The sequence below is a fragment of the Muscardinus avellanarius genome (genome assembly GCF_963383645.1).
Source record: "Muscardinus avellanarius genome assembly, chromosome: 14".
Lineage (NCBI taxonomy): Eukaryota > Metazoa > Chordata > Mammalia > Rodentia > Gliridae > Muscardinus > Muscardinus avellanarius.
In genome coordinates this window covers 37,343,292-37,370,190 of record NC_137800.1, presented here as the reverse complement: position 1 = coordinate 37,370,190, position 26,899 = coordinate 37,343,292, and the positions used below count along the sequence as shown (strand labels likewise).

The 26,899-nt window shown below is 39.4% G+C and overlaps 1 protein-coding gene across 1 annotated transcript in view; it reads left to right on the top strand.

The window, feature by feature from the left end:
* FAT1 (FAT atypical cadherin 1) overlaps positions 1-26,899 on the top strand; it is a gene marked incomplete at both ends in the record, with an annotated part of 107,656 nt that overhangs the window by 64,663 nt on the left and 16,094 nt on the right. Inside the window, 13 exons of the mRNA XM_080710535.1 lie at positions 1,040-1,315; positions 1,444-1,654; positions 7,105-11,172; positions 11,866-12,062; positions 14,810-14,963; positions 15,679-15,912; positions 17,173-17,562; positions 19,877-20,091; positions 20,579-20,716; positions 23,564-23,707; positions 24,304-24,501; positions 25,055-25,856; positions 25,984-26,115. Coding sequence (XP_080566661.1) covers positions 1,040-1,315; positions 1,444-1,654; positions 7,105-11,172; positions 11,866-12,062; positions 14,810-14,963; positions 15,679-15,912; positions 17,173-17,562; positions 19,877-20,091; positions 20,579-20,716; positions 23,564-23,707; positions 24,304-24,501; positions 25,055-25,856; positions 25,984-26,115 — 7,159 coding nt within the window. The remainder of the gene's footprint in view (positions 1-1,039; positions 1,316-1,443; positions 1,655-7,104; positions 11,173-11,865; positions 12,063-14,809; positions 14,964-15,678; positions 15,913-17,172; positions 17,563-19,876; positions 20,092-20,578; positions 20,717-23,563; positions 23,708-24,303; positions 24,502-25,054; positions 25,857-25,983; positions 26,116-26,899) is intronic.

Below are 26,899 nucleotides of genomic sequence, written 5' to 3'. Positions count from 1 at the left end.
GTGATTGATACATATTTCTACTGTGCCTTGTATATTTTTTCATTCAAAAAAGCAATCCACTGTCAAAGTAATTTTTTTTGTTGGTTTTTAAATTTACCTTAGGCACGAATTTTTCAAAATCCATTCTTTTTATCTCTAAAGCTTTTGTCTTATATTAAGACATTTAAGAGAGATTTCTTTTCAATATATTTAAAATACTTTTAGGAAATAAAGATATGTACTACTTATATCAGATTTGAACTTACAAAAATACAATTTAAAAAGTATTTTTTCTTTTTTTTTTTTTTGATGGTGTTCGGGAGTAAAACCTACGGGCTCGTGCATACTAGGCAAATACTCTACTACTGAGTTAAAAATCCAGTCCAAAAGCATTTCTAATGTTTCTTTTTATATATTAAAAATGTTAATCTGGGCGTGGTGGCACATGTTTGTAATCCCAATACTTGGGAGGCTGAGACAGGAAGATTGCAGGTTTGTGGCCACCCTCAGCTACTTTGTGAGGCTCTCCACAACTTAGTTAGAACCTGTTTAAAAAAAAAAAAAAGTAGGGACAGGGTGTAACATGGAGGTAGAATGCTCCTGGGTTCAATCCCCAGTACCACCAAAGAAAAGACTTCACAGGAATTTGGAGACCTGGGGTTGGAATGAGAAAGTTATATAGCATAATCACATTTCACTCTCCTCAGTAGACTCATAGTTACAGATTCAAATCTAATATAGGGAAGGAGTCTTCCATACATTCTGTGCTCCTTGTGGAGACCTAAAAGAAATTACATTTACATACCAGAAAGAAGTGTTAACTGTGAATACCATCAAATCTCCAAAGTTAGTTTTAAGGACTCAGGAAGGTCTTCATTATCTTACTCATATTTTTAATAAGTAATATATCAATGAAAAAATATAAAGGTGTTTTTTATAGACTTACGTTGCTTTTATTTCTCATATTTGTATTTCATTTTGCTAAAATATTAAGTGTTTTCAGTGTATGTGATTTTTAAAATGGAGGACATTGTATGATTCATTTTGTTATTCATTATAGGTATTCATTAAAGTAATAGACACAAATGACCACCGTCCTCAGTTTTCTACATCAAAATATGAAGTTGTTATTCCTGAAGACACAGTGCCAGAAACAGAAATTTTGCAGATCAGTGCTGTGGATAAGGATGAGAAAAACAAACTAATCTACACTCTGCAGAGTAGTATAGACCCACTGAGTCTCAGGAAATTTCGTCTTGATCCTGCAACTGGCGCCCTCTATACTTCTGAAAAGCTTGATCATGAAGCCATTCACCAGCATGTTCTCACAGTGATGGTATGGCATCTCCTGTTTGCCCGTCTCCATTTAGTTCCTGAAGGTTCCATGTGTTTGTGAGTGATGATGACTTTTAACCCATGAAAAGGTAAACTCCAACAGGATTGATAATATGTTTATTCTTCTAGGTACGGGATCAGGATGTCCCTGTAAAGCGCAACTTTGCAAGGATTGTCATTAACGTCAGCGACACAAATGATCATGCCCCATGGTTCACGAGTTCCTCCTATGAAGGGCGAGTTTATGAATCAGCAGCTGTGGGCTCAGTTGTGTTGCAAGTTACAGCTCTGGACAAGGACAAAGGGAAAAATGCTGAAGTACAGTACTCAATTGAATCAGGTAATTTTTGAAACACTAAATTTTTAACTTTTTACAGAGTATTTTCTTAAGTTAGTTAAAAGTATCAAAGTTTTTCTTTTCTTAAATTAATTAAAGATATCAAATCGTGTATGTATATCAACTCCAAAAATTGCTTAAATTGGCCGGGCATGATGGCATACTCTTGTAATCCCTGGGCTTGGGAGGCCGAGACAGGAGGATCGCACAAGTTCAAAGCGAGCCTCAGCTACTTGGTGAGGCTCTCAGCAACTTAGTGAGACCCTGTTTCCAAATAAAATACAAAATAGGTCTGGGAGTATAGGCCGGAGGTAGAAAGCCCCTGGTTCCACCCCTAGTACCACCAAAAATAAATAAATAAAATTGCTTAAATTGATCTTTTGCCACCTTTTTATACATTAGAAAGAAGAAACATTCCACCACCACCCCGCCCCCTCTTTTCTTTTTAACCCATCAGAAAGCAGTGGTCAAGTCCTAATACATTTGAGTACCAAGAGTTCTTGGAGTTTCACAATATTAGCATAATTCAAGATTGAGAAGTCATGCAGGAAAAAAGAAAAACTTTGGCCAATTAAATATTTCTCAAATATTTTAACCTCGAAACTATGAGCCACTCAGGAAAATAATGGCTTAATAATTTAGCATTTTCAGTCAGAGAATCAGCATTTTCTTTTGGAACTAAGCCAGGAATTCTATGACAGTACTGACTGATCAAATCCTTTTTGGGTCAGTTTCCAGAGGAAAAGTATCCTGCCTCTCCTTCCCCTTCTAGGTTTGGCTGCACTCCCCCAGCTTTTACAGAGCCCCATGTACATGTGAGTGTCGTAAATGGAACTGGGTTGTTGCAGTAGGCCATAGTATAGGGTCTGAACTAGAAGAAATGCAGAAAAGGCTGAGGGGCCGCTGTCATCACTGGGCTCGAGGCAGCCGTAGCCAAGAAGGCCAAGTGGAACCCTGGGCCTGGGTGATTCGAGGGATGATCTGGCGAGAGATCCAGGGTCTTGCCAGTGATAATGGGGATAGCAATCAAAAAGTAGTTATGACAGTGTGAAATGTTTTTGTTTTTATGCAGCTATTCATGCATTTGTTTATTCCTTGGACAGCTTAAGCTTATATTAGGTGCCAGCTGCCATGATCAGAGTATTCAAACTTGTGCTTGATAGGTATAGGTTACCATTGGTCCACAGCTATCTGTGTTCTAAAAGAACTCTGCTTTAGAGCAAACAACCACACAGTTAGAAGTTACATTGCTTTGGAACTTTCCCTGCTCATACCGCAGTAGTGATGAGTAGTGATGGAATATTGAGAAGGCAGTTTACTTTTCCAACTTCATTGCCATTTTTAGTACAGGAAGTACAGCCTCTCTTCTTTCTTTGTAATGGCTTTAAAAAATCTAAGTCTGCTTTCCTTGACATTTTTTGTTGCTGCTGCTGTCCTTACATCCAGAGCTCTACCTGTTTAGAAGTGATGTTTCCTAGGCATGAGATTTCTTAGCAGTGTTGATCATCTATAGGTCATATAACCAAAATCTGAGTAATGGAGAGTAATTTTTAACAGAATATTTACCAGTCTGCTTTATGTGCTTAAACTATTTTTATTTCCTTACATAGTTGAGATTTCATTTGTTTCCCTTAAAACTACCAAATTGAGTTCATTACTCATAAATAAGATTTTATGTCCTGCCTGTGATTGCAGTGTTAAAATGCATTGTAGTGTAGTTAGTTTCTTGGATAAAGATGAAATGTTTTTCTACTGGTTCAGAAATTTTGCAGTTAGAAAAACAGTGCATTCCATTTGTGCATGCCTGAGCATTTCAATAAAGTAATTTTGTCATAGACAAACTGACGGGGTTTATGTAGGAGAAAATGTTAAACTTTCCCTTAGCTTTCACATAATTTTCAACAACTGGGTGGTTAAAATATGATTGTTGGTGTCTGAGTAAAGGCATGTGCATTCTTCAAATGCTTGTAATGACTGATGGGATTAGTAATTCGGTATTCTAAGAATGGAACTCTCATCTCCCCTCAAAGAGTAGACAGTACCAACGGGCCATTCCACTGTGGAGTAAGGACTTAAAAGTTTTATGGTTTTGTTAGTGTAAAATTATGCTAAACAATTATTTAACAGGAAACCAGTACCATTAAAATGCGGTAGAATTGTGTATATGTCTTAGTCTGAACTACAAACGTTCATACTGCCTTTCACTTAGCAGTTTATTCATAATCAGCTGCTTCTAATTTGTGTCAGATTACATTTAATAAAGTTCAAAGGACTAGTTGCAAATTCCATCCATAACACTGCATGTTTAATTAGCAACAATTTATTGAGCAAAAGGTTTGGTCTGATTAGAAGTCTTTAGGGAAAAAGGAATTTAATTAAGTGATATTTTCAGTAAGGATTGGGTTATGCACCAGAGACATAACAGTGCCACACTTTGGGCTATATGAAGCATGTTTCTCTTTATGTTATTTTAGAAAGTATATTATTATAGCACTGCTTCACTACTGTTAAAACACTTGGAAGTAGAAGACACTCAGTAAATATATTTATTGATTAGAATTGTTTTTCTTCTCCAGACGTAGGTTAAATGTAATTGCAGTTGAAGCTGGTAGAGGTTGCCATACTGGTAGCAACAGGCCCTTAATGAACATGTGCAGTGCATCAACTGTGGGAAGTAACAGATGCCCCTGCCCATCTCTTTTACGTGCTCTGTGAGGGTGATAAAATATAGTGGTAGCATAGGAGCAACAATTGGCTTGTTTGTCTAGATAATTTCCCTTTTAAATACAGAGAACAATCTAAGATTCTAATAGTTCTGCTAAAGCGAAATAAGCCACTAGCCTAGTGCAAACTTCTGCTACTCACTGCAGTGTTAATTGGTTCATAAATACCGTACTTGTATTTCAGTGTTTGGTGAATATACCTTTTAGCAGGAGCATACCTAAGCCAGTCAGCAGCCCTCGTTGTTTTTACAAAAGCTTGATGTTGCTTTCCCCTCTAGAAATCTGATGCTTTCTGCCTTAACATAGGTGTGGAGAGATCCACATATTAAATCTAGCTGAGTTCTTGTTTATTTTTTTAAATCTGTGACAAATTCAGCCATCTTTATCAAAGTCAAGGTACTTCAGATGACAAAGATTTTTCTGAATTTCGCGTGGCTGATAAAGAGTAAGGTTGTCATGCATACTATAAAGGAAAAGTAAAGGACAGAAACAGGCATACTGAATACAGAGGGTCAAGGAAGGCCTTGCCTTCACCAGTGGGCGTCATTCAGGTGAAACCTGAATAAATGAATGAATGAATAAGTGAGTAAAAAACAGAGAGGAAGACTGAGAAAAGTGAGGGAAGTCAGTTCTGAGAGAGGACACCCCAAAAGCAAATGCCCTGAGGTGGGAGTTGCTCTCCCGATGAAGGAGCAAAGTGAATCCCCGTGTAGCTGGAGGTTCAGAACAAATTGTGCAGGAAGTAGGGTGTTGTGATACTGCCAGCCTGCATGCTTCGGCACCACGAAGCTTAATGCATTCCTTCATTTGAGGGCATGCGTGTTTGAAAGTTTACTAGCAAAATAAGATTTCACTATAGAAAGATAAGGCAGACATACATACGGTGATACATATGATGATGGACGTGACCTTTGTCAGGTCAGCGGCTTTTTAAGTGCAGACAAAGGAGAGTCTGAGGGATTGGGCAGCCGCCAAAGCTTACTGTTGCCCCACATCAGGCCAGTCGACTTGTCATAATTGTGGATGCACAGGTAGGATGAGAGAAAGAGCTCTGAGCTCTGATGACTGCTTAAAAGGCAATGATAGGGAATCTGGAATCATTGACTCTCCTAAATACAGACAGGCCGGAAATTAGTGTCTGAGTAAGCTGGCAGAGGCATCAGGACCCCATTCTTGGGCCAGGGTTCAGCCCAGAGCCTCGGGGCCTGGAGAAGCCAGGGCCTCCTCCCTGTAGAGGACTGAGGCAGTGCCTTGGGGCCTGGACCCAGAGCCAGGCCAACTTAATGAAAACCAGGCTGGGTCTGGCTTCACAAAATTTTCATGAATTTTTGGAAAATGTATTAAAGGAAGGAAATGATGACAATAGAGGAAGTGTTTACTGTTAATGATGTGGAGAAAGAAGGGTTTGGCTAATCTCTGGTTTGCAGATCATACTAAGTAGAGAACGAAGAATTTAAGAAAGCCATTAAGTGGCGAGTGGATTTTATTTTGAGAAAGTGTAATAGTTCATTGGGGAAAGTCAGTGACTAGGATAATGGATTCTGGATGCTTGTTTAAGAAACAGAAAAGGGACTTGTATGTAGATAGTTCCAACCTAAGTACCCTCACACTGATCTATCAAAAAATGCTATAGAGAGAAGTAATTGTTTAAGACTCAAAGCGATGGGATATTGTGGCATTGGGTTACAGTTAAATATATAGTATATTCTGAAAAGATCCAAAGAAAAGCAGCCAAAACAATCTGTGCTAGTCCTATGTTTCGCAGCTGTAGCACCATTGACATTTTTGGACCAGGAAAAATGTTGTTGTAGAGGGCTTTCCAGTGTGTCAGAATATTCAGCAGTGACCCTGTTCTCTACCCACTAGATGCCAGTAACACTTTTTATTTTAGTCCTTTTATTTTTTTAAATAAGGTCTCACTGAGTTGTGAAGGGCCTCACTAAGTAACTGAGGCTGTCCACGAACTGTGATCTTCTGATTTCAGCCTCCTGGATGCTGGAATTACGAGCATGCGCCACCATGCGTGGCTCTCTCCTTCTGGATTTTGACAACCCAGAGTGTGTCCAGACATTGTCTTTTGCAAGCAAAAGCACTCCTAGTTGAGAACCATTGACAACATGATAAATTGACCAGAAAAAAAGTTAAGGGACTATTGGTGAAATCCTCAAAAACTATAAATAAGGTGGATTACACAAAATTATTTCTCAGATCCCTGAATATTTAAAATAACGGACAACCTCTCTTGAAGATTAATATAAATTTTCTTAGTGAATTTGAATCTTCCCTTTCATAATGAATAAGAATCTTGAAAATTTGCAAATGACATATGCTGAATATAGAAATATGTTCCAGAAAGATCTTAAGGGACCATTTGAAAATAATTAACTCATTTTCTTTGTGGAAGAAAAACCATGTCCTCCACAGTACATTTCCAGTTCAGCCAACAGAGAGAGAATTTGAACTCTAGGTACAAAGTAATATTTCTTGTTTCTTTCTTTTCATAATTTATAGCCAGAATTCTGGGAAGCATGTGGATAAAAATTAAATAGACAGTTGACAGTTTCATTCAGATGCTGATATCCTCTGTATTTCTGCTTAATTTCAGAATATAATTTTTAAAGATCTCTGTGTTTCTGTTTTTCCAGCTTTTACTTCTGTTGTTCCTTATATTTTTCTCTAATGTGTGTGTGTGTATGTCTGGTTTTTTTTTTTTTTTTTTTCCTCTTCTAGGAAATATTGGAAATTCTTTTACAATTGATCCCATCTTGGGCTCTATAAAAACTGCCAAAGAATTAGATCGAAGTAACCAAGTGGAATATGATTTAATGGTAAAAGCTACAGATAAAGGCAGTCCACCAATGAGTGAAATTACTTCTGTGCACATCTTTGTCACTGTTGCTGACAATGCCTCTCCTAAGTTTACATCAAAAGAATACTCTGTTGAAATTAGTGAAATTATTAGCATTGGGAGTTTTGTTGGAATGGTTACAGCCCATAGTCAATCATCAGTGGTATATGAAATAAAAGATGGAAATACAGGTGATGCTTTTGATATTAATCCACATTCTGGAAGTATTATAACTCGGAAAGCACTGGATTTTGAAACTTTGCCCATGTATACATTGACAATCCAAGGAACCAACATGGCAGGCTTGTCTGCTAACACAACTGTTTTAGTGCATCTTCAGGATGAGAATGACAACTTGCCAGTTTTTATGCAGGCAGAATATTCAGGACTCATTAGCGAATCAGCTTCGATCAACAGTGTGGTCCTAACAGACAGGAATGTCCCACTTGTGGTTCGAGCAACTGATGCAGATAGAGAATCAAATGCTCTGCTTGTTTATCACATTGTTGAACCATCTGCGCACAAATATTTTGCTATTGATTCTAGCACTGGTGCTATTCATACAGTACTAAGTTTGGACTATGAAGAAACAAGTGTTTTTCACTTTACCGTACAAGTGCATGACATGGGAACACCACGTTTATTTGCTGAACATTCAGCTAATGTGACTATACATGTAATTGACATCAATGACTGTCCTCCTTTGTTCTCCAAATCACTATATGAAGCATCTCTCCTGTTGCCAACATACAGAGGAGTAAAAGTCATCACAGTAAATGCTACAGATGCTGATTCCAGTGCATACTCGCAGCTAATGTACTCCATCACTGAAGGCAACATCGGAGAGAAATTTTTTATGGACTACAAGACTGGCACTATAACTGTACAAAACACAACCCAGTTAAGAAGCCGCTATGAGTTAACCGTTCGAGCTTCTGATGGCAGATTTGCCAGCTTTACCTCTGTTAAAATTAATGTGAAAGAAAGCAAAGAGAGTCAACTAAAGTTTACCCAAGACTTCTACTCCGCGGTAGTGAAAGAGAACTCCACTGAAGCCAAAACATTAGCTGTCATCACCGCTATCGGGAATCCAATCAATGAGCCTTTGTTTTATCAGATCCTTAACCCAGATCGCAGGTTTAAAATCAGCCGCACCTCAGGAGTGCTGTCCACCACGGGCATACCATTTGATCGCGAACAGCAGGAAGCCTTTGATGTGGTCGTAGAAGTGACAGAAGAACATAAGCCCTCAGTGGTGGCCCATGTTGTTGTGAAAGTCACTGTAGAGGACCAGAATGACAACGCACCAGTGTTTGTGAACCTTCCCTACTATGCTGTTGTTAAAGTGGACACTGTGGTGGGCCATGTCATTCGCTGTGTTACTGCTGTAGACAGAGACAGTGGCAGAAATGGGGAAGTGCACTACTTCCTTAAGGAACATCACGACCACTTCCAAATTGGACCCTCAGGTGAAATTTCCCTGAAAAAGCAATTTGAACTTGATACCTTAAATAAAGAATATCTTGTCACAGTGGTTGCAAAAGACAGAGGAAATCCAGCATTCTCGGCTGAAGTTATCGTTCCAATCACTGTTATGAATAAAGCCATGCCTGTGTTTGAGAAACCTTTCTACAGTGCAGAGATTCCAGAGAATATCCAAATGCACAGCCCTGTTGTCCACATACAAGCCAACAGTCCAGAAGGCTTGAAAGTGTTCTACAGCATCACAGATGGAGATCCTTTCAGCCAGTTTACTATTAACTTCAATACTGGAGTTATAAATGTCATAGCCCCTCTGGATTTCGAGTCCCACCCAGCATATAAACTGAGCATACGAGCCACAGACTCCTTGACTGGTGCTCATGCTGAAGTATTTGTTGACATAATAGTAGAAGATGTGAACGATAACCCTCCTGTGTTTGTTCAGCAGTCTTATACCACAACCTTGTCCGAGGCATCTGTAATTGGAACATCTGTCATTCAAGTTAGAGCAACAGATTCTGATTCAGAAGCCAATAGAGGAATTTCCTACCAAATGTTTGGAAATCATAGCAAGAGTCATGACCATTTCCATATAGATAGCAGCACTGGTCTCATTTCACTCATCAAAACCCTGGATTACGAGCAGTTCCAGCAGCACAGGATTTTTGTAAGGGCTTTCGATGGAGGCATGCCCCCACTGAGCAGTGATGTGATTGTCATGGTGGATGTCACTGACCTCAATGATAACCCACCACTCTTTGACCAACACATTTATGAAGCCCAAATTAGCGAGCATGCCGCTCATGGGCATTTTGTGATGTGTGTGAGAGCCTATGATGCAGACAGTTCTGACCTAGACAAGTTGGAATATTCCATCCTGTCTGGCAATGAACATAAAAATTTTATCATCGACAGCAAAACAGGGATTATCACACTCTCGAATCTGCGCCGGCACACATTGAAGCCATTTTACGGTCTTAACATTTCTGTTTCTGACGGGGTGTTTAGGAGTGCAGCCCAGGTCCATGTAACCGTAATTGGAGGCAATTTGCACAGTCCTGTCTTTCTTCAGAATGAATATGAAGTGGAACTGGCGGAAAACGCTCCTTTACATACCTTGGTGACTGAGGTTAAAGCAACTGATCGGGATTCTGGTATTTATGGTCACATTACTTACCATATTGTCAATGACTTTGCCAAAGACAGATTTTACACAAATGAGAGAGGACAGATATTTACTTTGGAAAAACTTGATCGAGAGACCCCAGCAGAGAAAGTCATCTCAGTTCGCTTAATGGCTAAGGATGCTGGAGGAAAAGTTGCTTTTTGCACCGTTAACGTCATCCTAACAGATGACAATGACAATGCGCCACAGTTTCGAGCAACCAAGTATGAAGTGAACATCAGATCCAATGCTGCCAAAGGGACGTCAGTCATTAAAGTTTTTGCAAGTGATGCTGATGAGGGATCCAATGCCGATGTCACTTACGCCATAGAAGCAGATTCTGAAAGTGTTAAGGAGAACCTGGAAATTAACAAACTATCTGGCGTAATTACCACAAAGGAAAGCTTAATTGGCTTAGAAAATGAGGTCTTCACTTTCTTTGTTCGTGCTGTGGATAATGGGTCCCCACCAAAAGAATCTGTTGTTCCTGTCTATGTTAAAATCCTTCCACCAGAAACCCAGCTTCCAAAGTTTTCAGAACCATTTTATACTTACACGGTTTCAGAAGACATGGCCATTGGAACAGAAATAGATGTCATCCGAGCAGAACACAGCGGGACTGTTCTTTACAGCCTGATCAAAGGGAATACTCCAGAAAGTAATAGAGACGAGTTCTTTGTCATTGACAGACAGAGTGGGAGATTGAAATTGGAGAAAAGTCTTGACCACGAGACAACTAAGTGGTATCAGTTTTCCATCCTCGCCAGGTGCGCTCATGATGACTATGAGGTGGTAGCTTCTGTAGATGTTAGTATCCAGGTGAAAGATGCAAATGATAACAGCCCCGTCTTGGAATCCAATCCGTATGAAGCATTTATTGTTGAAAACCTGCCAGGCGGAAGCAGAGTCATCCAGATTAGGGCATCTGACCTAGATTCAGGAACTAATGGCCAAGTTATGTATAGTCTAGATCAGTCACAAAGTATAGACATTATTGAATCATTTGCCATTAATGTGGAAACTGGCTGGATTACAACTCTAAAGGAACTTGATCATGAAAAGCGGGACAATTATCAAATTAAAGTGGTTGCATCAGATCATGGCGAAAAGGTTCAGCTGTCCTCTACTGCCATCGTGGATGTTACGGTCACTGACGTCAATGATAGTCCTCCACGGTTCACCGCAGAGATTTACAAAGGAACTGTGAGTGAAGATGACCCACCAGGTGGTGTGATCGCCATCTTAAGTACCACCGATGCTGATTCTGAAGAGATTAACAGACAAGTTACATATTTCATAACAGGTAAGAAATTTCACACCAATGGGGTTAAATTGTATCAGAAGCATGTTAGGTATGTATTTTATCAAAATACAGTAAAGGGATAGTTTTAGTTAAGAATATCTATAAGCATCGGTTAAGGTGCATTTCCGATATTTTACCTGAGCATATCTATTAGTTTCATTAGATTGCTTTTGATTTTTTGACTCATCCTGTTGAGCTTTATATTTACTATATAATAATTTAAAAGGAAATAACTACAGCTTCAGTGTCTTTATATTTATAGTCTTTATATTTTATTAGTCTTAATGCTGTATTTAAATATACATTTTAAGCCTGGTGTGGTGTCACGCACTAGTAATCTCAGTACTTGACAGACTGAGATGGGTGTATCACAGATTCCAGGCCAGCCTCAGCAACTTAGCAAGGCTCTTAGCAACTTAGTGAGCCCTGTTTCCAAATAACAATAAAATAAAGCTGGGGGTGTAGCTCAGAGGTAGAATGCCCCTGGTGAACGTTCAGTCCCCAGTACGGTAGGTAGTTAGGTAGATGGGTAGATTTTAAAGTATATTTTTTTTTGTAAATAGAAAAGCTGGCATATACCAAATTTAAATTAGTTATTTAAGAAATTTTTAAGCATAACGTACATCTTTTGTACAGTTTATTTTTCTTAAAATTTAACCAATGTAACTCATTTTTCCCTCATTAATACAATAGGGGGTGATGCTTTGGGACAGTTTGCTGTTGAAAATATACAGAATGAATGGAAGGTCTACGTGAAGAAACCTCTAGACAGAGAAAAAAGGGACAATTATCTTTTGACTATCACTGCAACTGATGGAACCTTCTCCTCCAAAGCGATAGTTGAAGTGAAAGTTCTTGATGCAAATGACAACAGTCCAGTTTGTGAAAAGGTAGGCTGCTCTTTGCTTAAGTTTGCAGATTATGAGTTAAAATTTCTTATCCTTTTGGAGGACTGTCATCCATTGCCATGTTGTAACTCAAATGTGTTATAATCACTTACTGTTTAGGAAGAGGTACGTGTTAAATGGCACAAAACTGGGAAAAGCTGCAGAACTACTTTGGGAAATGCTAACTAGGCCAAAAAGCCTTGTTCTAAATAAAGCTAATTTATGGACAGGATTACAATTGTGTCTAACTCTAAAAATGCCTTATAAACTTTAGGAAGGGTAAAGTTAGTTAGAGGTTATCTGGCCAGCAGGTCTGCAAAGCTATTTTGCTTTAACACATCATTTGGGGCACTCGTTCTTCTTTACCAGAGAAACCAAGAGTTAGTGAAATGCCTCCCGTACCTGTGGGCTTTACATAGAGCCCAGAAAAGAGCCTCTTCACTCCAAGGTTAAGATGAGGACATGGGGTTTAAGCAGAAGTGATCACAGGAGCTAGAAGATGAAGGCAGCTCCTATAGAGCAGAGCTTGGGCTCCGCTTTTAGGAGGTAGTGATTTAGTGATCAGGAGTAGAAAGAAGCAGAAAGCCGGTGGGGCATGAAGAGTGGACAGAGGTGTGGGAAGGGTAATATCGTTTTCCAAAAGTGGGGAATCCTGTTAAGAATCCTAAGAGAGGAGAGAGGGGAGGAGGCAAAGGGATAAACTGAATCAAGAAGGGATGTGAAGGTCATTCTAGGGAGTTTGAGCTCTATCCTTGAGAAAATAGGGAGGGGCTCTCAATTCTTTTACATTTGAAAGATAGGATATGACCTAAAAGTTCCTTAAGAGAGTTCAGTTTGGTAGTTGATGTCCATTATTTGAATAAGGAAGAATGAAAGCCAGGGAGTAATAGTAAGGCGAAGGCAGCAGAAGAATGAAAGGCCCACAGACACTACATAAAACGAGAGCTATTACTCGGTCCCAACCTGGATGACAGCAGAGCAAGCGTAGCATCTTGGGTCAGGAACTCTTACTGTGGGAATATCTGGAGGGAGAGCAACACGGTGGCAAAGAGAAGCCTGGCGTGGGTTGGTTTTAGAGGAAGCATGTCGAGTTCCATTTTGGATTTGTTAAATTTAGGGCAATGGGGCATTTAGTTAAATGTAATTTTTAGACATTTAGAGATGGTAGAATTGAGGATGATGGATATTAGGAAAGGATATATAAACTTGTCAGTATTTATGGAAGCTGATAATTGAGTTAATTGGAGAGGATACAAGAGCAAAGAAAAAGAAGAGATGGGTATTCCCCAAGAGAAGAGATGGAAAGAAGAAAATGATACTGGTGCAGTGTCATCAGGGGTGAGAATGAGATGTTGTAAGAGGTAGGGAGCAGGTAGAGATATTTCATAGCTCAGAAAAATGGAATTCTGCGCCTGCCTTGGAGAGGGCGGTCTCGGGGTTGCCATGTGGAGGAACACTGGGCTGCAGATCACACTGAGCACATTAATGAGGAGGTAGATTTGGCCAGTGAAGAAGTGTGAGAAGGAAGGAAGGAAGAAGGATGTGCTAGGTTGTGAGGCTGGTGGAGGGGATTATGAAGAGTGACAGAGCAGGTGGCGAATGCTGCAGATTCTGTCTGAGATGTGTTAGAGCTTTGCAGAGTCACTTTGGGAAGTCACTGAATGGCTCTCAGGGAAAGGATTACTTAAAATTCAATCTTGAGAGGAAGTGAGACTCCTGAAGGATCAGGAATTAATTCCAACCTGAATTTTTGTAACTGGGGGGAGGGGGAGGAGAGACTCTGTATTTTCGCTTAGAGAAACAATATGCATTTTGTTTTTTAGCACTTTCCTATATTTGAATGTAATGCTATATCATCTTTGGGAATGATAAAATTAGGACACTAAACTATGAGAATTAATCACTAGTACAAAATATCCTGATTTATATCCTGGGGATATAGCTTAGTCGTAGAGTACTTGCCTACCATGTGCAAAAGCCCTGAGTTCAATCCCTGCCTCTGGGAGGAAACTAAAAAAAAGAAGAGGATGCACATATTACAGATATGTATATATGTACACATATATATGTTTAATTATATATTTATATAACATATAACTAAGCGCATATTAAGAAAGCAAATTCAACAAAATTTTAATGTTTCTCTTAGGCTTCGTATATGGCATGGAGTCCTTTATCAGAGCTAGAAATAACTGTTTGTTGTGTTTGAAGGCTAGGGCAGATATGAGGAGAGGGGAGCAAGCAGAATTACGGAAGGGTCTGAGCCTTGCCTGTCCCCTCTGTTGCCTCGGGGAATTTTTTGTTGAATTCTTTGTTTTCTCCTACAATGCAAGGATCACTTCTCTCCCAACTGCAGTTATTTGGTTATATATGACAAACAACTAGACATAATAAATCCATATACTTGGGAATATGTAATTATGATATAATAAGTATTTTTGAAATAAATATGGAACACTTTTTTATAAGAATTTAAATGTGAAGCTGACTCAACAACATATATTATTCAGTATTCTGTTGATTATACGTCAGGTCAGACTCAGGGGTATGAAAGTAGTATAACTATTTCCTGGTCTTTATATATGAATTTTTAAGAGAAATGGTTTTAAAAGCTCTTTGCGTTTCAACGTCAGTTATTTCTCGTGTTTTCTGCGGCCAAAATGAAATGATTTCTTTTCCATTATTCTCTTGGCAGTCACTGCTGACTTCTAATGTTTTTATTCTAACCATAATGTTTAAAATCTTTGTAGACTCTTTACTCAGACACCATTCCTGAAGACGCCCTTCCTGGGAAATTGATCATGCAGGTCTCTGCTACAGATGCAGATATCCGTTCCAACGCTGAAATTACTTACACACTATTTGGTCCAGGTGCAGAAAAATTCAAACTAAATCCAGACACAGGTAATGATGGAGTTTGAGGAAAATTTAATTGTGTATTCCAACAAAATTATGTATGTGGGTGATTGTCGTTCACAAACTACAGAATTTGAAATTACATTTTGCACATTTAAGATTGTGTCTGATGCTGTGGAGTTAGCATCTTTTAGAAATCTAAACAGTAATTCAAAGTATAAAATTTGGGATGAGATATACAACTTTTGCTCTATATATTTTATTTATTAAGCATGTCTTTTGACTGTGTGACCATAAGTTTATAATTTAATATTTTCCATAATTAAAATGATCCATGATGTATTACTCTTCTTAAGTAGAGTTGTTTTCCTCTTACAGTTTGTATTGTGCTAAAATTGGGATCAAGTAACAGTTTTCTATTAAGCTTTATTTCCTCTCTGAAGAATTAACTAATTGTGAACACATGAGTCTGATTTTTGAGTCAGTTTTTAAACATTTAAAATTGCTAAATTAGGCAGCTGTTTCTCTTTTGGGCATTGCCTGTAGTGTAGGAGGCCCAGGCCTCAGTCTCTGTGGCTTGAAGAGCCAGCACCTGGCAGGATTGGAAAACCTGGAACCGAGTGCACACATGCAGTGGCTGTGTCTTTCATTGTAAAATTGTTCTCTGGATAAAAGGGGTTATTCACATTTTGCAATGGTAAGAGAAAAAAGTAAGGTGCACCCTAAATGTCAAGTATGTCCGTTTCTTTTTGTTTGCTTTTAGGTGAACTGAAAACATTAGCCCCTCTGGACCGTGAGGAGGAAGCAGTGTATAATCTTTTTGTCAAGGCCACAGATGGAGGTGGAAGATTCTGTCAAGCTAATATTGTGCTCACGTTAGAAGATGTGAATGACAACGCTCCTGAATTCACTGCCGACCCTTACACCATTACCGTGTTTGAAAACACGGAGCCTGGAACATTGCTGACCAGGGTGCAGGCCACCGATGCAGACACAGGTATCTTCTAGAAGCTTCTGTGCCTTTACACTATACAGGACTTAGGAGCCACTGTTTTAAAGTGCATCCCAAGTACACCCTTTTTAACTCACTGTGCCTCGTACAAGTGCAGGAGCTCGTCCCCATAAGAATGAAGTTTTCAGCCGGGCGTGGTAGCGCACGCTTGTAATCCCCGCGCTTGGGAGGCGGAGACAGGAGGATCGCGCAGGTTCGAAGCCAGCCGCGCGCGCTGGTTTAGGAGACCCTGTTTCCAAAAAAATGAAAATGTAAAAATAGGTCTGGGAGTGTAGCCCGGAGGTAGAAGGGCTTCCAGGAACCCCAGTACCACCAAAAAAAAAAAAATGAAGTTTTCAGAATAACTTATTTATTTTAATGAATATTTGGGGTTTTGTTTTGGTACTGGGGATGGAGTCCAGGGCCACTCTTATCTCCTAGCTACACCCGCAGCCCCATTTTATTTTATTTTTATTTTTTATTTTGAAACAGAGTCTCACTAGGTGTGATCAGTCTCACTACTTCCTAAGGCTGTCCTTGAGCCTGCAATCCTCCTGTCTCAGCCTCTTATGTACTGAGATTATAGGCATGTGCCACCACATCTAGCTTTAATGAATATTTGATCTCAAAATTTTGCCTAGTGAAGTAACTGCTTTCATTTGGTATTTGGTATAACTCAAATTCTGGTTAGGGACTTCATGAACTGATCTTTGTATCTCATTGATTTAATTAGTAGTGGGTTTTTTTGTGTGTGAATAAACTGTTAGTATCATGAAGTTTTAGTATCAAGAATGTAACAGAAACAGTTAATACATTGTTACAGTTTTACAAATCTTTTAAAAATTTTCCTGGACAAAATAATGGTATAGGATACATATTAGCATTTTGATAGAGAATAAAATAAAATAACTTCTTCTGGTCATAGTAATACTGAAGAATTTGAAGAATAACATACCATGTTACTTTTCATATAATTCTTTGCCATTATAGCTAAATAATAGATATTTAAAGGATCTGTTTTGTCCTACAGGAAAGGCTCTTCTGTAAACTAGCCTATACTGCCAACAATCTATGAAATCAGATTGATTTTATCTCATTAAATTAGTGATTCAAAGAGTTTGCTTTTTCTAGATTGTATTCATAAGAACTTTAAAATAATGCATATTAGCATTTTACCATCTTCAAAGTATGTTGTATATGTGTCCCTTTTAAGTTTACATGTAAGTGTCTTGATATTAAAGTTTCTGACATCTCGTGTCTCAACAGGACTAAATCGGAAGATTTCTTACTCACTGATGGACTCTGCTGATGGCCAGTTCTCCATTAATGAGTTATCTGGAATTATCCAGTTAGAGAAGCCTTTGGATAGAGAACTACATGCAGTATATACCCTTACTTTGAAAGCTGTAGACCAAGGTTTGCCAAGGAGGTTAACTGCTACTGGCACTGTTGTTGTATCGGTTTTGGATATAAATGACAACCCACCTGTATTTGAATACCGTGAATATGGTGCCACAGTGTCTGAGGACATTCTAATTGGAACAGAAGTTCTCCAAGTGTATGCAGCAAGCCGGGATATTGAAGCAAATGCAGAAATCACCTACTCAATAATCAGTGGAAATGAACATGGAAAATTCAGCATAGATTCTAAAACAGGTAACTTAACCTTGTAAATGAGAGGAAGCCCTTTGTTTCACCACAATAATTAGATCTTCCTGGCCTACCTTATACAAAGTTGCGAGTGACACATGGTTAGTAGATTTTCAAAAAGACAGAACTCAAGTTTTCTGTTTGTTGTTGTTTATTAAAAAGTACATTTCTGGCATATCTGTTATAAACTAAAAGCAGGTTGACGTATCACATTCTTAAAGTTTAATGATAATGCAAAGTGTCCTAGGTCAGTAAAGATAAGACTGGCTGATAGTGAAGGACCTTGTGCAGTTACTCCCTTATCCCCATGTCAAACCATATATGAACTTGTTTCTCAGGTAAAACTATAGTTTCAGCCTCTTGGAACGTAGCTTTTATAGTGAGTATCTGGCAGTTCATTAACTTGTCTTTTTTATGGTGGTTATGTATAACAGTGGAAGTCTTTTGAATCATACTGAAGGCTGACTGCCAACAAGGTCAAAAGTCAGAGGTGCTATTGATTCCTGCTATATAAACACTGGTTTTTCTTATTAACCTGTGGGTCTGAAATAGCTTTTAGTCTTAGGGCATTTTTAAAAGTTGCTCCTTTCAACCATATTTAGTTGTATATGACTTTCAGATAAAGAATAGGTGTGTGATGATATTATTTTAAAAGATATGTTTAATACGTATCATAGAATTCATAGAATTAGGTTTAGGGCTCTTTTATTCCATTTTTTAAGTAGGATGGACAGTAATGGACTGACAAGGATAGATATTAGAAAAATTGTTAAAAAGGAATTTTTAATGATAGAATGTAAGTAGAGGGTTATTTTATAGATATTTTTCAAAAAGGGTATATAGTTCAGAGAACTTACCCTTCCCAATTTTAACACCCACCATCTCAATAATTGCATGCCTACATACATACATATGTAATGCAAGAATTCTCATTTTCTATGAAGAATGAGAATGGAAAGGAAACAAAAAGCATAGAATTGCCGGGCGTGGTGGTGCACGCTTGTAGTCCCTGTGCTTAGGAGGTAGAGACAGGAGGATTGCGCAGGTTCGAAGCCAGCCGTGCTGGCTTAAAGAGACCCTGTTTCCAAATAAAAAAGTATAAAAATAGGTCTGGGAGTGTAGCCCAAAGGTAGAAGGGTTTCTAGGAACCCCAGTACCACCAAAAAAAAAAAAAAAACAAACAAACAAACAAACAAACAAAAAAACCCCATAGAATTGAAGTTTTTAGAATTTTATTTTATTAAAGTTTGTTGTAACTATGGCTAAAAAGTGATGAGAGATGATCATTTTTATAGCATGAATGTAGGTAATGACTGCAAAAGCAGCCATTAAATAAATATATTAAAGTAAAGCATTATTAAATAAATATAAGGGCTGGGCATGGTGGCACACATGCCAGTAATTCTAGTACTTGGGAGGCTGGGACAGGATGCTCACAGGTTTGAAAACAGTGTAAGGTAACTTAGACCCTATTTTAAAATAAAAAATAGAGCTGAGGGTATCTCTCAGAGGTAGAACTCCCCCCTCCCAGTTTTAACACCTACTATCTCAATAAATGCATGCATACATATATATACAAGGAATATCAGGAAAATATATAAGAGAAATAAATAGGGATCCAGCGATGAACAAATTCCTAATTTTTGACTTGTTGAAAAAAGTATGCCAGCCATGATGGTCTATGCCTTTGATCCCAGTGCTTGAGAGGCTGAGGCAGGAGGATTACAGACTTAAGACCAGCCTCAGCAATTTAGCAAGATCCTGTTTGAAAATAAAAATAAAGAGCACTGGGATATCGCTCAGAGATGAAATGCCCCTTTAGTTCAGTCACCAGTAAACACCTTCCCTGAAACAAAAGAAGTTAGAAAACACAGCTTGATGCAGTGGCACACACTTATAAGCAGAGTTAGGAGAGAGAGGCAGGAGGATTGCAAATTTGAAGTCAGCCTGGGCAACTTAGTGAGACACTGTCTCAAAATTTAAAATATTTAAAAAGATCTAGGGAATTTAGTTCAGTGGTAAAGTATTACCTAGCATGCTTGAGGTCCTGGATTCAATCCCTAATACTGCAGAAAGAGAAAGAAAGAAAGAAAGAAAGAAAGAAAGAAAGAAAGAAAGAAAGAAAGAAAGAAAGAAAGAAAGAAAGAAAGAAAGAAAAGGAGGGAGAAAGAAAAAGAAATTAGAAAACATGCATAAGTGATAATTACTTAAACTTTCAAAGTGGAAACTAAATTTGTTTAAAAGGTTTACCTGTTTTAGTCATAGTAAGAAAAAATGGTGGCCTTATAAAGTACCAAAAGTAATTTTGATTTTCTTGCAGGGGCCATATTTATCATTGAGAGTCTGGATTATGAAAGCTCCCACGAGTATTACCTGACTGTAGAAGCCACTGATGGAGGCACACCTTCACTCAGTGATGTCGCCACTGTGAACGTTAACGTGACGGATATCAACGATAACACCCCAGTGTTCAGCCAGGACACCTACACAACGGTGATCAGTGAAGATGCTGTCCTTGAGCAGTCTGTCCTTACGGTATGTATTTACCCGCCTATAGCTTTCTTCTAGATATTCGCAATAATTTTTAGTAAAATCTATCCAATTTCTGTAATGGCATTATTTGAAAATGTATTGGAAGCCAGGTGTGGTGATGCACGCTTGTAATCCCAGCATTCGGGAGGCTGAGACCAGAGGACCGCGGTTCATGAACAGCCTCAGCTACTTAGTGAGGCTCTTTGCAACTCAGAGACCCTGTTTTAAAATGAATAAAAAATAGGGCTGGCGGTGTAGCTCGGAGGTAGAATACCCCTGGATTCCATCCCCAATACCGCAAAAAAAAAAAAAAAAAAAAGAAAAGAAAAGAAAATATATATTGAAGAAATGACCATGTCTTTTGTTAGGCAAGTTGGTTACTAACTTTATTATAAGTAATTGCCTTAAAACAGCTGGCAGTTAATGCCAGGAATTTGTAGCCTTCTGTGCCTTCATTAGCTATCTCATAAACAAGAGTATGATATTTTAGGTTGTGGCTGATGATGCTGATGGACCTTCAAACAGCCAAATCCACTATTCAATTATAGAAGGCAATCAAGGAAATCCGTTTACAATTGACCCTGTCAAGGGAGAAGTGAAAGTGACCAAACTTCTAGACCGGGAAACAGTAAGTGAAAAAGTTTGATTTATTCACAAATCACCAAGTTGATAAATAGAGGCACCTTGTGTTCCTATATGCTGGATATAATGTGAAGTACCAGAAGGGTAGAACCAGCCTTTTTTTCGGGAACTGAGGAGCAAGATGTAAATATTTGAAATGCAATTCCACTGTGAAAATCTCAAGAATATAAGAAATAAGGCTTTTACTAATTATAAAGTTTAGGTAGTAAAAGTTTGTATTCAGGAAGAAATTATAGTCAGCTCCAGCATCCCAAGATACTTCACCTAACTAGAAGCTGAATTTTAAATAATAGCAAGAGATTTGCAAAACCACTGGGGTTGAGAGAAGGGAATTCCTTATGAGAAAGTGCTTGAACTAAAGCATGGAAAAAGAAAATAATTAATTTAAGGGATATTACCCAGTTCTACTAGAGTAATCATACCAAGAAGCAGAGGTTAGGAACAAATAATAAGCCACATGATCAGGACCAGAGGTTCAGACTTTTAGTGCTGCAGGAATTAGGGAATTATTGAATGTTTGGGAGCTGAGTTATGTTAAAATAAAACATTTTGGAAGATTAGGACTCGGACTTTAGTAGATCCAAGTGCACTTTAGAGTGCTCAGAAACCCAGAGAGGTAGGAAGACTATGTCAGTTTAGGCAACAAGACCCTCAACTGGAAAAGAGCAGTTAGAGTGGAATGAGAAGCCAAGTGGAGAATCTTTGTAAAGGAAAGACTAGCGTCCATACAGCCTTGTATGGAAAGCAGCGGATCAGAGATGAGAGAGCTCTGCCCGTCTTGCTATGGGGTCAGAAAGTTATGACCTATATACTCGTAGGGGCCAGGCGGAGTTCAGGGGTGTAGTTTTTGATATGCTGGTTTTTAGCATGAAATGGCATATTTGGCCAGTATTTGGAGATTTTAATCAAACTTAGAGACTTGAGAGCTGGACATGTGGGTATCCTACAAGCCTTTGCACTTGTTGAGTGTAGAAGTTTTCTGAAGGACTCAGATACATGTGAATAAATGAGCTGAGGCAGGCCCGACTGAATGGCCCACCACTGACTGTCCAGCTCCAGCCTAGCTCTCCCCACTCCAACAACATGAAAGAAAATAAAGCAGGAGCAACCTCGCACTAGTAGTGATGAAAAAAATGAAGGACGCCTTGGTCTGTGGAATGGGAAGAATATAAGAGATAATAAAGGATGCAGTTTCAGGGAAAAAGTGTGTATATTTAAGATTAGAGGAATTAGAGGAGATAATATCTCATTAAAGTCCCAATTTATTAATTTTTAACCTGTTATTTTTAGCTGGGGACTTTGCAGAAATTTAGGAAGCATGCTTATTATATGTAGGGTTGCTGTTCTGCTGAGCATTGGAATTTAGTGTTTTGGGCTGAAGAAACCAGACCTTCAGTAGACTTCTGTCTTGTGAGATAGCAAAGGCCCTAAAGTTTCTGAGTTGATTTGTCCTCCCAACCTTTTTTGGTTGGAACATTTTGTAGGACTGCTGTTCTACAAATATTACTCTAGAATCCAGCCAGCTTTCTGGCTTTTTCCACCACTCATTCTAGAAGAGAGAGATTAACAGGGAACTGTCCTGACAGGGAAGGTCAATAATTGATTCTTTTATAAGAGGCCACAGAGATGATCTTGAGGAATTTAGACAGCTGAGCACAATCCAGGTGTGAAGTGGAGGGGAGAGGATGATGTGCAGGTGCAGGTGTGAAGTGGGGGGAGAGGATGATGTGCAGGTCCAGGTGTGAAGTGGAGGGGAGAGGATGATGTGCAGGTGTGAAGTGGGGGGAGAGGATGATGTGTAGGTGCAGGTGTGAAGTGGAGGGGAGAGGATGATGTGCAGGTCCAGGTGTGAAGTGGGGGGAGGGGATGATGTGCAGGTCCAGGTGTGAAGTGGGGGGAGGGGATGATGTGCAGGTGCAGGTGTGAAGTGGGGGGAGATGATGATGTGCAGGTGCAGGTGTGAAGTGGAGGGGAGAGGATGATGTGCAGGTGCAGGTGTGAAGTGGGGGGAGAGGATGATGTGCAGGTCCAGGTGTAAAGTGGGGGGGAGAGGATGATGTGCAGGTCCAGGTGTGAAGTGGAGGGGAGAGGATGATGTGTAGGTCCAAGTGTGAAGTGGAAGGGTGAGGATGATGTGCAGATCCAGGTGTGAAGTGGAGGGGTGAGGATGATGTGCAGGTGCAGGTGTGAAGTGGAGGGGTGAGGATGATGTGCAGGTCCTAAGGTGTCAGACAGGAGTCAGCACTCGAGGGTGAGAGGCAGCTCATGTCTTTCCACTTCTGGTCAAGAACAAGATTTGGGCCCTTGGAGCTCGACCTGGCCTATAATACCAGCTACTTGGTAGGCTAAGGCGGGAGGATCATAAGTTCTAGGTCAGAAATTTAAGGAGACTCTGCCTCAAAATAAAAAAGGTAGGGGATGTATCTCAGTGGTAGAGCACCCATGGGTTCAATCCCCAGTACTGCAAACAACCACAGAAAATTTTGGCCCTGGAGATGGCTGCCTTCTGTGTTGTTACTAAAGCAACAGAACTTGAGAAATGTTAACATTTGTTTCTAATTATTTGTATTGCTTCTGTCTTCTGCTAATATAACTACAGGTTTTTGACGATTAAAGCTCTTTAACAAGATGAGTGTTTTTTGAGAGGCATTGGGGAGTCTAATCATTGTTGATGGCTCTTTCTGTTGAGAAAATGCATGTTATTTGTAGTGTACTTGTTTGTAGGTTAGGGAGTTACCCAGAAGCAGGATAAAGCAAATGATGACAGTTAATCCTGACTGAAAATGACCTTGTAAAAAATGAATCTGTATTCTCTGACTTTTCTTCAAAAAAGATTTCAGGTTACACACTCACAGTTCAGGCTTCGGACAATGGCAGTCCACCCAGAGTCAACACAACAACCGTGAATATTGATGTGTCTGATGTCAACGACAATGCCCCTGTCTTCTCCAAGGGAAACTACAGTGTGATCATCCAGGTGAACCAGGACAGACACAGGGTCCCTGGGGTCCTGTTGAAATGAGCTGTTTTGTCGGACTCAGTTGTTTGCTTGAAATAGCTTTCTTTTCTAAAGACTACATTTTAGAAAGGCAGAAAAAGTAAAATTAGAGTCTCTGTTAGTATTAAAGGATGGGTATTTTCACAATTCAGGCTCTCATCTCCCTTCTTTTTGTGCTTTGTCTTTAAGATATCCTTGCCATCCTAGGACTAAGAGTCTTGCATAGTAATTATGTCCTCTGCCACTGTTACTTTGTCTCCTTCCGCCCTCCCTTGGCCTTTATTCTTCCTTTCATTTTTTTCTCCATCAGCCAGTTTTCTGCTACATCCTCTTCTCCTCACCCCTCTTTTACTGTCCTCCATTATATCCCTCTCCTCCCCACACACTCCCTTCTTACACAAGCCCCTTACCCCATATTCTTCTCCCCCATCCCCACTTCTCTTTTCCCTCTAACTTTATATGGATCAGCAATAAGACTCGCCCCCATATACTTTATATTATTAAAAAAAACTCATGTGTCTCTTACCATGTACATTTGGTTGTGTTGAAATAGTTTTGTTTTTAATTTTGTACAGGAAAATAAGCCAGTGGGTGTCAGTGTCCTGCAGCTAGTAGTGACAGACAGAGATTCTTCTCACAATGGCCCGCCCTTCTACTTTACTATTATGAGTGGAAATGAAGACAACGCCTTTGAAGTGAGCCAGCAAGGAGTCCTCCTGACTGCGGCTGTCATAAAGAGGAAAGTGAAGGACCATTACCTCCTGCATGTTAAGGTATTGAGGTCTTTCTTGATGGTTCTAGGTGGACTCACAGAGGAGAGCTACTAGCAGTTAACTTCTTTTGTTAAACAGTCTACATTTTGGGGGAAAGCAAAAACTATACAGTTGCAGTCTTTGTGTTTTGGTACACCTTGATTTTTGTCCCTCCACCTTTGAGGGACTCACTTAGGCATTTGGTTAATTTCTTCATCATAAATGATGGAACTGAGTTTCAGTATGAATTAGTAAATGGCCCATGAGAAGCCTGCCAATGAGGAATAGGCATCGACTAGTTGGTCATTTTTTAGAATTTAATGTAAAGCCAGGCATGGTGGCACACACTTGTAATCTCAGCATTTGGGAGGCTGAGATAGGAGGATCACAGTTTACACCCAGCCTCAGTTACTTAGCAAGCTTTGCAACTCAGCGAGACCCTGTTTCAAAATAAAGAATAAAAATAATAGAATAGCTCGGAGGGTTCCATCCCCAGTACCACCATGATGATGATGTAAATATATTTTATTAAAGAGTAATTAACAAAACAAAGTTGATTTTTCTTTATTTGCAGGTGGCAGATAATGGAAAACCTCAGTTGTCATCTTTGACACATATTGACATCAGGGTCATCGAGGAGAGCATTCATCCTCCTGCTATTTTGCCACTGGAGATTTTCATTACTGCTTTTGGAGAGGAATACTCCGGTGGTGTCATTGGGAAGATTCATGCAACTGACCAAGATGTATATGACACTTTAACCTACAGTCTTGATCCCCAAATGGACAACCTGTTCTCTGTTTCCAGCACGGGGGGCAAGCTGATCGCCCACAAAAAGCTAGATATAGGACAGTACCTTCTTAATGTCAGTGTGACAGATGGGAAGTTTACAACAGTGGCTGACATCACAGTGTATATCAGGCAAATAACACAAGAAATGTTGAACCACACCATCGCCATCCGCTTTGCCAACCTAACACCAGAAGAGTTTGTTGGTGACTACTGGCGCAACTTCCAGCGAGCTCTACGGAACATCCTGGGCGTGAGGAGGAACGACATACAGATCGTTAGTTTGCAGCCTTCCGAACCTCATCCACATCTGGATGTCTTACTTTTTGTGGAGAAATCAGATAGTGCCCAGGTTTCAACAAAACAACTTCTGCACAAGATTAATTCTTCTGTGACTGATATTGAGGAAATCATTGGTGTTAGGATACTGAATGTGTTCCAGAAACTCTGTGCAGGACTGGATTGCCCTTGGAAGTTCTGCGATGAAAAGGTATCTGTGGATGAAAATGTTATGTCTACGCATAGCACGGCCAGATTGAGTTTTGTGACTCCTCGTCACCATAGGGCAGCCGTGTGCCTCTGCAAAGGTAATACACTGAATTATGTCAAAACAGGTGTTAGAGAATATTTGATGTTTGGCCTTTGAGGGCTCCAAGTACCGATCATTTTCTTGAAATTCTTGTTCTTTATATCCCCTCTTTTCTCCGAATGAAGAGGGAAAATGCCCCCCTGTCCATCTTGGATGCGAAGACAATCCATGCCCTGCAGGATCTGAATGCATTGCTGACTCCAGAGAGGGGACATACACCTGTGTCTGTCCTGGTGGCAGATTTGGTCAGTGCCCAGGTGAGCCTTCAGTGACGAAGCTTAATTTTATTTCAAAAAATTCACTTCTAGGGTTTCTCATCACTGTTTTCGTTATTGGAGTAAAAGCATGAAATGAAGTGTGTTTATTATAACAGGTCAAATGTAGACATGAGTAAAGAATGACAGTAGTAATGCTTCCTTCACACACCCATTGTCCAGCGCGGTGACTCCTGCGTTATCAATCCTTATGTGAACATCAGAGCTTTTCCCTTTTTCTCTCTTCTTTTTAAAAGAAGTAACAACAAAAACTCAAGTGTCTTATATTTACCCAGTCAGTCTCATCTTATTTTTTGCCTTCATTTAATAGTATGTTGAGTACATTTTTCTAAGCCAATATACGTAAACCTAATATTTCTTAATAGCCAAATAGTATTTCTAGCTTGGCTATAACAGGTTTAATTAACATTTTCTTTATATATAGTGGTTCAAATTACTGTTGTTTCCTTCTGTTTTAAAAATATTCTTTAACGTGTATCTTTAGATATTAGTGTTTTAATTTCTGTTGCAGGAGATTGTAAAACTAGGATCTTCTCTGTCAAAGATTTAAGATACCATTGTGTTCGTTTCCCAAAATGTTGGACAAATTCCTATTTGTTCCAGTCATGTATGAAGGACTCATTCCTGAGTCTTTGGCTAGTATTGAGAACTTTCACTCCCCCAACCCCAATCTAATGGGCAAGGATGATGTCTCATTATTTAATTTTTACTTCTCTGGCCATTTGTGGGAGTTATCTTTTCATTAGTCCATTGCCTATTAACATTT